This window comes from Macaca mulatta, chromosome 3 (genome assembly GCF_049350105.2).
Source record: "Macaca mulatta isolate MMU2019108-1 chromosome 3, T2T-MMU8v2.0, whole genome shotgun sequence".
In the NCBI taxonomy this organism is placed as follows: domain Eukaryota; kingdom Metazoa; phylum Chordata; class Mammalia; order Primates; family Cercopithecidae; genus Macaca; species Macaca mulatta.
The window spans coordinates 166285924-166300445 of NC_133408.1; the positions used below are offsets into that span (position 1 = coordinate 166285924).

At 35.8% G+C, this 14522-nt stretch overlaps 1 protein-coding gene across 13 annotated transcripts in view; it reads right to left on the reverse strand.

The window, feature by feature from the left end:
- Positions 1-866: 866 nt before the first annotated feature.
- The window catches only part of GRM8 (glutamate metabotropic receptor 8), an 805700-nt gene continuing 792044 nt past the window's right edge, over positions 867-14522 (reverse strand). For 5 of the 13 annotated variants that reach the window (XR_013414645.1, XM_077994722.1, XM_028844840.2 and 2 more), the window contains 2 exons: positions 8372-8618; positions 867-1437 (listed from right to left, as the gene is read on the reverse strand). Coding sequence is in view for 10 of the 13 variants with exons in the window: in XM_077994722.1 (XP_077850848.1) it covers positions 1388-1437; positions 8372-8618 (297 nt within the window). In the remaining 3 variants the exon portion in view is untranslated. 13 annotated transcript variants of the gene reach the window in all.

The following is a 14522-nucleotide window of genomic DNA, read 5'->3' on the forward strand; positions in this document are numbered from 1 at the left end:
TATATCTATAAGGAGTGCAATGAGCCATCCAAGCTAACTCAGCAGAGAGAACATTCACTAACAAAATGATTGTGGAGACCCATTGACTTGATGGATGTCTGGGATTGTATGGCATAGAGGAGCCCATGACAAAAATGGTAACAGATTCGAAAGCCATTATCAGCCTCCCTTTATCCACTCTGGCATGGTTTATTAGCATGAGACAGGCTCCCTGTTTCCTCTCTCTTTAATGATACTGTTCTATGAACCAATGAATGTTTTCATTTGGAAAATAAGAAAGCATTGACATGTTATCTGAACTGTGGCTTCTTTAGTGGTGCCAAGGGAATAAATATGCTAATTCTCTGCTTTGAAGAATGTACTAGGTAAGGCCCATTACTTCACTGATTTCAGTGATTTCTATACCCAGGTGAGAAAAGGTTAATACTACATACCACAGGATATTTCATTATGCAAAAGTTTTGATTTAGGAATGTAATAGGGAATTTCAGTGACATGTTTTGATGTACTTTCAAATGGTAATTTTCATATTCCATTCTCCAAAGTTTAATTCATCATTTGTTAATTAACTCAAAGCAATTTACCTCAAACTATTGCTTGATTCTTCATAAAAGAAGCAGTTACTATGAAAAGCTACCACAGAAATCTTGAAATATTCACAAAGTCTTACACAAATAATGCTTTTAATATAGGAATAAAAGACAATCTTCCTCATATGCACACAAATGTACAAATACACATTCCTCAAAGAAATATTTCCTCAGAACATCAGCGCTTTCATAGAAGGGGCTAAAAAACAGCGGAAGTGCCAACTAGAAAGAAGAGTTTTCCCTAGCTTTAAAACTGGAACGAAACAACTCTCAACATTTGCAAAACATTCCTTTATTATTAGAAATAAATTATTTGTATAAAAAATTGCATGCATCAATCATTGCATTTATTTTTAGCACAACCCAGGGCTTCAATCCGGTCAGCCATTACAAGAAAGAGACTCATTGTCTTATACAAGTTGAACAACGTGGGACAGGAACGGGAGTTCTCACAATCACAGAAAAATACTTACAAGAATAACATCAGACATGATTTATTTCAACAGCATTTTTTTTTCACAAGCTAACATTAGTTTTCCTTTTGTGATTTTGTTTTTTAACTGCTCATGAGTAAGCAATACTTTAGCTTGACACTCATTGGTTTTATTGTATTAAACGGGTTTCTTCACTCCCCGTTTATTGATACTTTTGGCTCATGGCTAATTTTTGTTCCTTACAAGACTATTGATTTGATTGATTGTAGTCTATGGAGATCTCCAGGAGTGAATTTTTGCAGTCTCATGTTCATTGTTTAAGATCATATACCACATCTCTTCAGATTGTGTCATTTCCCTGTTTCAGATTGAATGATTGCTGTAGCTGATATATGTTGTCTTGGTAGAGGAAGCTGTTAAGATAAATGAGGACAACTTAAAATAGTATATAATAATACATCATTTTGTTAATATGATTTTAAAATTCAAGTCCTGTAATGACTTTTTTACAATACCCAGCTTTTACAGCATGTTATTCATTATTTTTAAACATTCTCAGTCATGCACAGCATGGCGACGTTTCAGCTCGACAGCAGACCACATTATATAAAGGTGGTCCCATAAGATTATAACGGAGCTGAAAAATTCCTATCACCCAGTGAACACATAACACAACACTTAACACAACGTATAATTCACATGTTTGTGGTTTGTTGTGTAAACAAATTTCCTATCCTGCCAGTCATGAAAAAGCATGGCACATACAATTATATACAGTACATAATACTTGATAATGATAACGAAAGACTATGTTACTGGTTGAAGTATTTACTACACTATACTTTTTATCATTATTTTAAAGTGCACTTCTTCTACTTATACATTAAAAAGATAACTGTAAAACAGCCTTAGGCAGGTCCTTCAGGGGTATTCTCGAATAAGGCATTGCTATTCCAAGAGATGACAGCTCAATGCTTGTTATTGCCCCTGAAGCCCTTCCAGTGGAATCAGATGTGGAGGTGGAAGTGATATCGATAATCCTGACACTGTGGAGGCCTAGGCTAGCGTGTGTGTGTGTGTGTGTGTCTTAATTTTTAACACAAAACGTTTAAAAAGTAAAATGAATACATAAAAATAGAAAAAATTTTATCCTTGAGTAAGGGTATAAAGAAAATATTTTTTATAGCTGGACAATGTGTTTGTGTTTTAAGTTTTTATAACAAACAAGTCAAAATGTAAAAAGAATAAAAAGTTTATAAACCAAAAAGTTATAGAAGGCTAAAATAGTATATTATTGAAAAAGGAAATGTTTAAAATAAATTTAGTGTAGTCTAAGTATAGAGTTTTTATAATATCTACAGTGGCCGGGTGCGGAGGCTCACGCCTGTAATCCCAGCACTTTGGGAGGCCTAGGCGGGTGGATCATGAGGTCAGGAGTTCGAGACAAGCTTGACCAGCATGGTGAAATCCCATCTCTACTAAAAATACAAAAATTAGCCGGGTGTGGTGGCACATGCCTGAATCCCAGCTACTCAGGAGGCTGAGGCAGGAGAATTGCTTGAACCGAGAGGCAAAGGTTGCAATTTACAGTACTGCCATGTCCTAGGCCTTCACATTCAATCACCCCTCATTCACTTAATGACCCAGGGCAACTTCCAGTCCTACAAGTTCCATTCATAGTGAGTGCCCTATTTACACGTATACCATTTTTATCTTGTATACTCTATTTTTACTGTGTCTTTACTATGTTTAGATACGTTTAGATATACAAATATCCATTGCATTACAATTGTGTACACAATTCAGGACAGTAACATGCTGTACAGGTTGTAGCCTAGGTAGACTAGGCTATACCATATCGCCTGGGTATGTCGTAGGCTATACCATTTGGTTTGTGTAAGTACACTGAATGATGTTTGCACAAAGACAAAACTGCGTAACAACACATTTCCTAGAACATGTCATTAAGCAATGCGTGACTGTAGTAAAAACTAAATAACAGCAGAAATAAAAATGCTGCAGCAATTTTAATATGTCAAAGTCAGTAGCCTCATTTATAGTATATAGATATTTACTAGAAAACTAAAAATATAAAAGTGCTAATCTTTAATGTTTTGGTAAAATTTTGCATTTGCGTATATGTAAAATGAAAGAACAGACCAATTATCTGTCCTACAAAATACAAAAAATATTTTTTACTACCTATGTCAAAGACCTCAATTCTTAGAGGCTGATGTAATGACCAAAAAAGTTAAGTAATTATAATTAGCTGTCCTATGAGAATGAATACATCTTCCACTTAAAAATACACAATAATCTTAGACTCTAGAGGTAAACATGCTAAAATATCAAATATATAGAATGGTAAATATGTGAATTGCCATTGCATATTTATGGTTTCTTTTGGTTTCATCAAATGGAGACAAATGAAGATATTTAAGAAAATAAAGACTCTGAAAAGAAATGTTTAATCGTTCTGTTACCAACATACTATAAAGTAAAACTCATTATTGTAAGACCATTACAGAGATATTATGCCAAAATATACTCATGCCTAAGATTCTGGAGAATATAAATCTAAATTCAAATAATTCCTTTGTATTTTTGAAAGATGTGATGCAATGAATCTCTGTCCTAAAATTCAAATGTGATGTCCTATTTTTTTGTGTAATTCTGGAATGAATAACGGTAAGATAAAAGATATTTTAAAAAGCAAAGAATGTATGTGTTTCAATACATGAATCCAATTCAGGATGAAACAGATTTTTAGAAAATAATGTATTTATTGAACATCGAATAAGACTAGAAATTGTAAAGTTCCTCCTCTGAAATAACTGACAATCAGACTCATTCCATTGTAGTGACACTATTGATGGACTAGACAAGTTCTTACCAGAGACCAAGTTCATACAAAATTCACAACCACTAAAATTAACTCAGATAGCCCTAAGAAGTGCTACTACAGATGTGTTCTGTTATTTTTTATTTCATTGAATATTATGAGCTTCAGGCTAAAAATAGTTGACATATTTGCTTATCTTATCCACATTGCTTACCCTTCTAAGTTATTACTGTGGCACAGTGCAAAGGAAGTAGACTTTAGACCTGGTTTTGAACTACATTCTAGTCCCTGCAAAATGAGTGGGAAAAAAGTCATTGGGCCAGGTTACCGGGCCTCAGTTTTATCACTGGTTCAAAACCTACAATACTGAGTTCCTGTAAGGATGAAAGCAGAATAGACTGGGATGGAACAGCTGTAATCTGGAAGAATCAATACAGAGCCAGCCTCCCTCCCGCCCTCCCTCCCTCCCTTCCTCCCTTCTTTCTTTCCTTCCTTCCTTCCTTCCTTCCTTCCTTCCTTCCTTCCTTCCTTCCTTCCTTCCTTCCTTCCTTCCTTCCTTCCTTCCTTCCTTCCTTTTCTTTCCATGAACCATACATGAGACCTAATGGAGTTGTACTTTCTACTTAACCTTTCCAAAGGTAAAACATTTGTTACATTTGGTTTGGTGTGAAGTGAAACACAATGATTTTCTATGATCACTCACTTTTACTTTTCATTTTTAATTTATATAATGCTCTCATATGCCTCTAAATTTCCTCTAAGAAAATAAAATCTGTTCTTTGGTTCTGTTTTTGAAGGACTTTAGTCTTCACAGACAAGGTGGAGAAAAATTGTCATAAGAGTGATAAAAATGACTGTTAAAAGGGTCATCCAACTTCCTGCACTGTTCAATATTTTCAACAATAACTAAAATGTAGGAAATGGTTATAAAATTTGTATATAGCTAGAAAAAGAATTATGGTTGAAATAGAGTAACAAGAGCTGATAGATATTGAACAATATAGTTTTCAGAAGATGTCCATTCGACAGATGGCAGTTTGGATCAGACCAGTTTTAAGGATCTTTCCAACTTTGGGGATCTGTAGCTAATTAAAAATTTATATATTATTTTTTGAACTCTTAAACATTGTTTCTAGAAAGAAAGTGGTAGGATTCTATTGAGAATTGAGAATAGAATTCACAAAAGGAGAGTAATGCTAATTTTTCTACTGGTTAGAAAAGGAAGTGTAAGGCTCTGGAAACAGATGATTTAGTCAACATGAAAGCAATGATAAGGGACAAACTTTGTGGGTGGCAGATATCTCGCAAGAATCTTTATCCCAGAAGTACTATAGAGCAAAATGAATCAGAGATGTACAGATGAGTTCATAGGGAGATTTTTTTCACAGTGGTGATGAATATGCTCATATGAAAATCAGTTTTTGAGCACAGCAACAGTAAATTAATTTCCTTGTGTGCACCACACTGTGTTCATAAGCTAGAGAAAACAAATCTACCTCCAGCAGCAGCTGTTTTCATGAATTATTCATGAACATAGCTTAAAGAATACTATGTACAGCATTTGTTAATTGGGTACAGTTGGCAAAATTCATATATATCAACTTTGTTTCTAACTCCCATCACACTCTGTTGTGAAATAACACTTGACCTTTTTTAAAAATGTAAACTATAGTCTGCAAATTCAGCAACTAACACGGCATTCATTGGTTTCCCATCCAGCTTCATATTACTTACATTTATTCTGTGTAACTTTAGGAACTTTAAAATCTTGGACACAAATTTACCCTTTCATTGTAGAATGGCTATGTAAGTGAACAAAGGTTAAAAATGGTGACCTGGAGTAGGATTGTGGAAGGATGTGTAAAGATGTCATACATCTTTCTCTCCTGAATGAGTACACCATAATCACTTTACTTGGGCCCAACTTATTCAAACCAAATTATACTCCTGTAAAAGATCAATGCACTAAAATCTCCAAAGTACAATTAAACCTTTTTTTTAGGCAGTAATTGATATTATCTTGATTCACTTTTTGACTTTACCTGACCTTCTAAAAGTGAGCATCTGACTCCTCCAGAATATTATAGGCTTACCCACCAAATAGGCCTTGTTTTTGCAGTCTTTCATTCTTATTTTAGAGAAAATAGAGAAATACATGCATGCTATATAATTTCCATTTCAACTCAACATTAACAGGAAATAACCAAAGGAAAACAGTGTATGTATGAGATTTACTTCAACAATATGAGATTAGTTCCTATCAATACTGAGAATTTTGTTTTTCAGGGCATCTATTTATTCTTTAAAGTGTTGAAAAAGTTTATTAAATTTTTTCTCCACCACTTTCCAAAGGTGAGTCTGGATGACTGGTATTTATATTACTCTAAGTTTGGTTCTTTTATTTGGCAACCATATTTTATAAAGTTTTCTGGATTGTTGCTAAAAAAAAAAAAAAAAAAAAAAAAACAGAGATAGAGAAAAACAGGTATAACAATAGACTCTGGTGAGTCATACTGAGACATGCCAGTGTTCAAATTATATCACTGGCCAACAGCAGTTTATTGGCATCCTATAATAGGTTTCAACTTCTTACACTGATGTTCTCAAGGTAGGAATAAAGATAAAATTCTGTCCTCAAATCGCAAGCATTGTACTTTGATGCCTTTAATGGCAATTATGAAATAGGTTTATCATTAGTAAACTGCTTACCTATACTCAGAGATGATTGTAATGATTTGTTACTAAAGCCCATCCTTACCTTGCTTCTCATATTTCTTACTTCACAAGGTTTCATGTTTGCAGAAAGGTGAATATGTGGGGGGCGTTTGTGAAATTCTTGTAAAGTTCATTTCTCTACATGTGACTAAATTTGGTATTGGTGACCTGAAGGTAATCTTTTTAGAACCAATCTGGCTAATGATTCCAGGTAAGCTGACAGTAACTGAAACCAATATGTCTAATTAAGCAATGCTAATTAACTATCACGGGATAGTTCTGTGTATGGTAAATTAGAGTAGACAATGTTCATCCAGAAATCTTGATGGAAAAGAAGGTTTGTAGATGGAATGTAGACCGTAAGTTGCTACAATAATTAAACCAAATAAAATTATTTTTTAGTTTTTTCTTGTATTTAGTGTCAAAAGTATAGAGAATAGGGGATACAGACTGCTGGATGAATATGAGAGGAAGAGAATATTTTTGCATAGGATTTTGTCCTTAATTACTGAATGCCTGGGCAGGTGTGGTAACTCACACCTGTAATCCTAGCACTTTTGGAGACTTAGGTGGGAGGATCACTTGAGCCTAGGAGTTAGAGACCAGCCTAGGCAACATAGTGAGACCCTGCCTCTACAAAACAAACAAACAAACAAACAAACAAACAAAATTAGCTGGGCATGGCAGCACATGACTGCAGTCCTAGCTATTTGGAAGGCTGAGGTGGGAGGATCACTTGAGCCCAGGAGGTAGAGGCTGCAGTTAGCCTAGATCATACCACTGCACTCCAGCCTGGGCAACAGAGCAAGCTCCTGTTTCAAACAGAAAAAACAAATATTGAATACCTATGCTATATTCCAAAAGACTGGAAGCCACTCTAACACAAGTACCTTTGCTTTTCTTTCTTTTTTGATTCATCTGTAGAACCTAGTAAGGTAAAGTTGTAATGTTTACCATATTCAGCTTTCTGGTATTTTACCATACAAATCTTCAATCTATATTTGCCACTCTTTCATAGATACCAAAATGGGCTTCAATAGATCAGTTAAATTCTACTGGTTGAGCACAGATTTCTATGTATTGCTATCATGTGCTCCTTCCTGGGTGGACTGTAGAGAAGAAAATAGGTAAAGAAAATAAAAAAATGGAAAGGTGGCTGTAGAAAATATTCTATTTCCAGGATCATGAGCCTTTTAAGAAGAACTTTAATTATCTTAATAAATCCAAGAAGTGAAGTCAAGGGAAGCCCTCAGGAAGCCCAAGGAAAGGGGACCACGTGGGACAAACAAGTATTGACTGTGACTTAACTACATGTATTGGCTAACTAGAGTTCTCATTTCCCTAAAGGCACAAATAACATCATTTATTTGTGTAAGATCTGTAGTAGCATATTCCATAAATATCAGTAAACTATTGATACTATAAAAAGCACCCAATATTGAACAAGAAAAATTGTGGAATTGTTTCTAAGTACTAAAATACAACTTTTATAAAAAGATGATGCTTTCAAATATCAAGTTTCATAATGCTTCAAAAGAAAGATATGAAATGTCATGCTTTGTAAAAGAGATTTTGTGAGCAAGTTTGTACTCTGTAGAACAGCCTCTCATCTTGAGACCATTTGCTTTTCACCAAATGGTTCTAAATGTGATGGTGTAACGGTATGTGGGTACCACCATGCCCCTGGAAACATGTAGCACAATCCCCAAGACTAGGAGAAGAATGTTCAACGTACATCTATTAGGAAGTGCTCCCGCTCTTGACCATCGGAAAGTCTACAGATGACTTACTGTTGGTTTCAAGACTCTCACAGAGTTCACTTTTCACCTCGCCATTTGGTCTGTCATTTCCTTTTTGGATCAGTTTGCTTTGCATGGTGGCAGCTGTCACCACAGCCTTGAAGCTCCTTTTGCGTTTTTGAACATTCTGTTCTGGATGAAAAATTATAATATAAACCTTGGGCATATAGAGCATGCCCAGAGACACTGAAGCACTTAAACTCATGGAGACAGTAAGTGTTGTTGTCTGGATGTACATCTGAGGGGAGAAAAAAAAAAGAATAACTATTGGTAAGCCTAACAGTAGGAGATAAAGCAAATAACATACCATTTTCTAAAATTGTTTCAGCTTCTCTGCTAAAGGCACATTAAAAGGCATTTATTGAAATTGTCCTTAATTACAGTCAACGATTCCTGTTATCCTAACCTGCAAATGTAAATGAGTAAGGTTATTTTTTAAACCGAACCCAATTTCTTAAAATAAAAATACAAACAACCAAGCTGGTGGAGCTTATTTTCCTTTTTAGATTATAAATAAATATACGTAAGGAAGGCGACCAAACCAGTCTGGCAAAACACTAACACTTAATGCCACGCAGACCTTCTTTAGAAGGTACTAGTGGGCCAAGTGTTATTTTAGCAATAAGTTTAACCCAGAAGGTAAGTATATATAGTGAAATAGAGTGGGAATGCAACATTCCAGAACATCACTACTACACACCAGTGCTTGAATAATGCTAGTGGTTGCATCTTCACATCCTTACATAATTCCAACTACCAAATATAATAAATCACAAGCATGTCATAAGGGCTGGATTTTTTTTTTAACAATCCCTCGAAAGAACACTTCCAGAAGGTTCTCAATGATAGCATCATATCAAAATAAGTCAATTGCTTTTAAGAAATATGTAAGATCTCCTCACTCCAAGATATATGCACTGGGGATATGGTCCTGGACACTGCATTCTGAAATTCTCCCCTGGTGCTCATTGCTTGCCCTTATCCCACTGAAATTGACTGCTCTGATACTTACGGACAGAGGGATCTTTCTGGAAGGCTTTGCTTTCTACAACCTAGAGGTTAAGATTCTGAAAAAACCAAAGCTAACATCACTGCTTTGGCTTTTTCTTTTTGATTATGGTATGGAAGCAGAAACAGCAGTATTTCCTTCTTTACAAACAGAAACAAAAACCTTTGATCTGGTTACGTTTTTCATGTCCTGAGCTCAAAATAGAATTTTCCCCAAATAACTTGGGATACTGAGGCCACGGAGAAACCACATCTTAAGACTGTAAACAGATTCTCCCTTTGTCATATCGACAACCCTCGTTAATAGATCTGTTCACTCTATTTACATCGCTGAATATTCTAATCCTGATTAGTTGGATTTTTAAAATATGTTTTAATCTGTTATTCTTGCTAAAATGTATCATACTAGTTAGATTTCATCTGGCAGTCCTCAAGATCAAACTAATTGTGTCCTTTTTAATGAAGGAACAACAGCAAAAAACAAAAAACAAAAAAAAAATTCACCCTCAAGGGTAAATAACTGAATCAGCATTAGTGTTGCCTTTTCCTAGAGCAGAAGGTTTCCCTTAACAGATGGCAAAACCTTGAGGTAAAGAACTGTCCAAACCATGAGCAGGATGTGAGGCACAAGTTAAGAGACTGTCTTTGGATATAAAATCATATCATGCACATTGCTGAATTTACTGTCCAATTCATCTACCACTAAGGCTGTCCTTGCATAAGAGACCATTGTAAGCCTGGAAAACCCTTTAACAAGATTTACTACAAAGTTTACATGATTTACTACAATTAAGATCATCCCAATGAAACAGGAATATGTATCTTTACAGCTCATAAATCTCCCTAAGCTTTGCCATCTACTTTTAAGCAACCTGTTATTGTAAACATTCCTAAGCTTCTCTAGTGTTGGTTAATCTTTTTTGAATTCCTGCTTATTTTCAAGCTAGTATTGCTGCAACAATCTACATAGAAAATGCACTGCAGAGAGAGGACATAAAGGTAAGAAAAGAATGTGGCAAAGTACAAACCACACCCATACATGTTCCAACGCCATTCAAAGAAAACCATCAGTTTTGTTCCAGTCAGACTCTTTCACATCAATTTAGCCTAAAAATAGACAAACAAATCCAGCATTGAAACAGCCATAAAATGATGGGAACACCTATACTGACTAGTTGGATTTTTTTAATGTGCCTTAATCTGTTAGTCTTGCTAACATGTATAGTACTAGTCCAAATAGTATAAAAATATTTTTGTAATAAACATCCTGTAAGTTTTCTCTGCTACCAAAAATATAAATGATAATAGTCTTCTCTTATTTGGAATAACTTCTGCGATATATAGTAAATTTAATCCTGCTAGATATTAGACATGAAGAGGACTCTGGAATGCTAACTTCCTCGTTAAATAAATTACCGCAATCTATCCTTTTGGCAAGCCAACTCAATGAAAGATGTAATAAACACAGACATTAGAATCAAATAGTACCATGGTTAGTGTAGCAAGCTCTTCATTAGATGCTATACTTTCAAATTATACCAAAATGCTGATCTTGATTATGTACTTTCTTAAAACAGCCTCTGAAAATTTTTAATGTGAGTTTAATACAGGAAAGGCATCTAACAAAATCCTTAGCAAACTAACACAAGAATAGAAAACCAAATACCGCTCGTTCTCACTTATAAGTGGGAGCTAAATGATGAAAACACATGGAGACATAGAGGGGAACAACACACACTGGGGCCTTTTGGAGGGTGGAGGGTGTGAGGAGGGAGAGGATCAGGAAAAATCATAACGGCTACTAGGCTTAATACATGGGTGATAAAAGTAATCTGTACGACAAACCCCTATGACACAAGTTTACCTATATAACAAACCTGCACTTGTATCCCTGAACTTAAAATACAAGTTAAAAAATCCACAGAATCATACCCTAAAGTCCACAACCTTACAGTGGTCTAGCATTTGTTACAGGACCATGGACTATGTATGATTACACTGAGTTTTTGAAATTCATCTTTGAAAAAGTCATACATGTCATAACCTCAATGAAAGCAGTAACAGCAAAACAAGCAAAGAAATATAAATGCCACCTACTGTCATTCTAGAGAAACTCAATCCTTAATAGCATGGATTATAGAATTCTGAATATCTCCCATATTTAATAAGAAGTTAAGAGACTACGTTTAACATTGGAAAATGAGCTCTTGATTTTTTAAAATGCATGGATTTTTGTATACCTATAGAAAATTCTAATTGCTTGAGCCATACAGGAACATAAAAGTTAAAAAAAAATCCACAAAATCATATTGTGTGATAAAATAATCTGTACAACAAACCCCCATGACACAAGTTTACCTGTATAACAAACCTGTACTTGTATCCCTGAACTTAAAATAAAAGTTAAAACACACACACACACAAATCATACCCTAAAGTCCGCAACCTCACAGTGGCCTAGCTTTCGTAGAGGGCTGTGGAAGGAATATGTTCCAGTAGACTGGGTATGAACTCTAGAACCACTACTTATATACATTTTTTTAAAAGATAAAGTTTACAGCTAAACTCTAGAGTTACTTTCTGGGTGATAAAAGCCCCAAACCAACCCACCAGACTACAATCCAAACTAATGAATCTTCCCTGGTTATTGGACAAATACGTTATCTTATTTTCTTCTCTGAACAGTAAGTTCTTATCTATGTCACGGGGTGGGTTTGGCAGTAATACTTTTCTCATAGAGGAGTTACAGGGTTACAAGAGAATGATATAAAATCTCTTATAGATACAAGATAGCTCAAGAAACATTCTTTACCCTACAACTTTGCATCTAAATAGACACTAACAAAGTATCCTTCCAGGTGTATAGGGCAAAGGAGGGACCAATTAGACACTTATTCAAACCAGACAGTTTTGTTTAGAGAAGAGCTGATAGCCAGGCTCTGACTACATGATGTCGAGGAAAAGGCCTTTGTAATCTCACTTCAATGTAGACAGAATAAAATTTTGTCCAAATGTGAACTCAAGACCATATTTATTGCCTGGGCCACATTCTTAGAATAATATAACAGCTCTTTATCTCAAAGTTACAGCTCATCAGAATGCAGAAGGGGACTGTATTAACTCCCACTAGCCCACAAAAATTCAAGAGATGCTAGCAATGATACTGGGTATGTTAATAATAATCTTCTCTTTCCCAGCCTGCTCTTATGTGCTCCCTCCTGGCCCTGTCACTCCAAAATACTAACACGCAGAGGATGGGGACTATCTTTTTTATCACACGCACTGATGGCTTGTTACTCTGCCTCCACGCCCCATGGACATTTTGAACCTGAAGCAGTCAGATGCACTGAAGCAGATGTAAGCAATCTCTAGATAAGCCAGGGGTTAGCTGTGGCAATGGAGCATACTAATACAAAATTTTTTCTGGGACCTATTACAGTTACCTCTTCAAACTCTGAATAGGCCATTTGTTCATATCAAGGTCTACTCAATGTAGGTCATGACGTGGAATCATTTAGACTCCGGGAAGAGTGAGGAGGGAGAAGAGCATATTTTTCCAGGATAAAGGTCAGTCTTTTGCTTTCAACCAGCTACCAGTGCACAGACCGCCACAGACTCTGACATCCAACCCGGTATGTTTGCAACCCCTTAGCAACTAAGGTAAACTATTATGAAATCTAACACTCAAAGCAACCTTATGTCACGTGATAAGAAACAGATTCAGTATTTATTCCTGAATATTTCTGCGATGGTTTAATCTTCCCACTTTGTTTTAGTCACCAGGTTCTGTTTGGCTGCTTTGCATATCACTTGACCAGTTAGAAAGCTACACTCACACTGACAGCCTGTATTTCTCTGCTTCTGTTTCTACTTCCTCATCTGTATGTCTGCCAAAGTGAAACTTGCATCAAAAAATGGGTTTTCTTTTGCTTTTTAGCAGACAATGGACTTCAAAATACCATTTACTACTAGAAGTGATTTTTTTTTTTAAGATGAAGAAGTTTATAGAGAAACTGGAGTTGCCCTGTGGGTGGTAACACCCCAAATCAATCTGTCATGCAAAAGTCCAAACTCATAAAATTCCCCTAGCAATTGAAAATTGCAAAAACCAGAGGCAACCATTCAGCTTTGCTGGATGAGCCTGGAACCACGACCAAGCTCATATCAAACGTTTTTATTTTGTTTCTGTCTTGTTTACATTAAATATCTTCCTAGTTTTACTACTTAGTCCTTTTCTCTATATCTCTTGCTCACTTGCTGATCATATTTAGAATTATACACTTAAACCAAGACAGGCTTCATGGGTGTGCACTTGTACACTAGACCCTGTACTAGGAGGACCCCATGCTTGATTTAATGCTCTGCTGTGAATGTTTTGAAGTCTGTAATAATTGTTAGACTCCTGCATTTTCATTTCTTACTGGACTCCACAAATTATATAGCTAGTCCTCTTTTAAAAATCACTTATACACTGACAAATTCCAGGCTTTTCTTAGGAAGGGCATTTGCCTTTTGGGTCACTCTCTTCGGTGTCTGACAGCATCTGCAACGTAACAAGCCTCTGATTCCCAATCTTCATCCCTAAACTTGATCTCCCAGTGGTCTACCTTACCTCATTAATTCCATGCTTCTAGTTCTTGGGGAGGGGGCGGACAGGGAACTTGAAATTGTCTTTTACTTCTTTTTTATACTTCCACCCAATCTATGGCCAAATCCTATTGATTCTACCTTCAAAATTTGCTCAGAACATTCAGCATGTCTCCACTGGTGTTACATTGCTCAGAACTATCATCTCTCATTTGGATCAGTACCACAACTGTCCTAGTGTTCTCTTTCCTGCTGCCCTTGCTCTCTTCTGTGTGAGCATTTGATTGATCCTAACACAGAAGCTAGAATAATCCCATTATCCATAAACCAAATTAGATCACTCCTACTCTCCAAAGCCTACTCTCCAATGACATCCCATTGATGATATCTTTACAATGCTCCACAAGATCCTCTGAGAACTCCTCTGGTTTACTCTTTTTTTAAAACTCATTCTCTTCCACCCATACTGGCTCCCTGGCTGATCTTGGAACATACCAGGCATGCTTCTACTTTCAGACTTTTATATCTGGTGGCTTGACTCTTCACT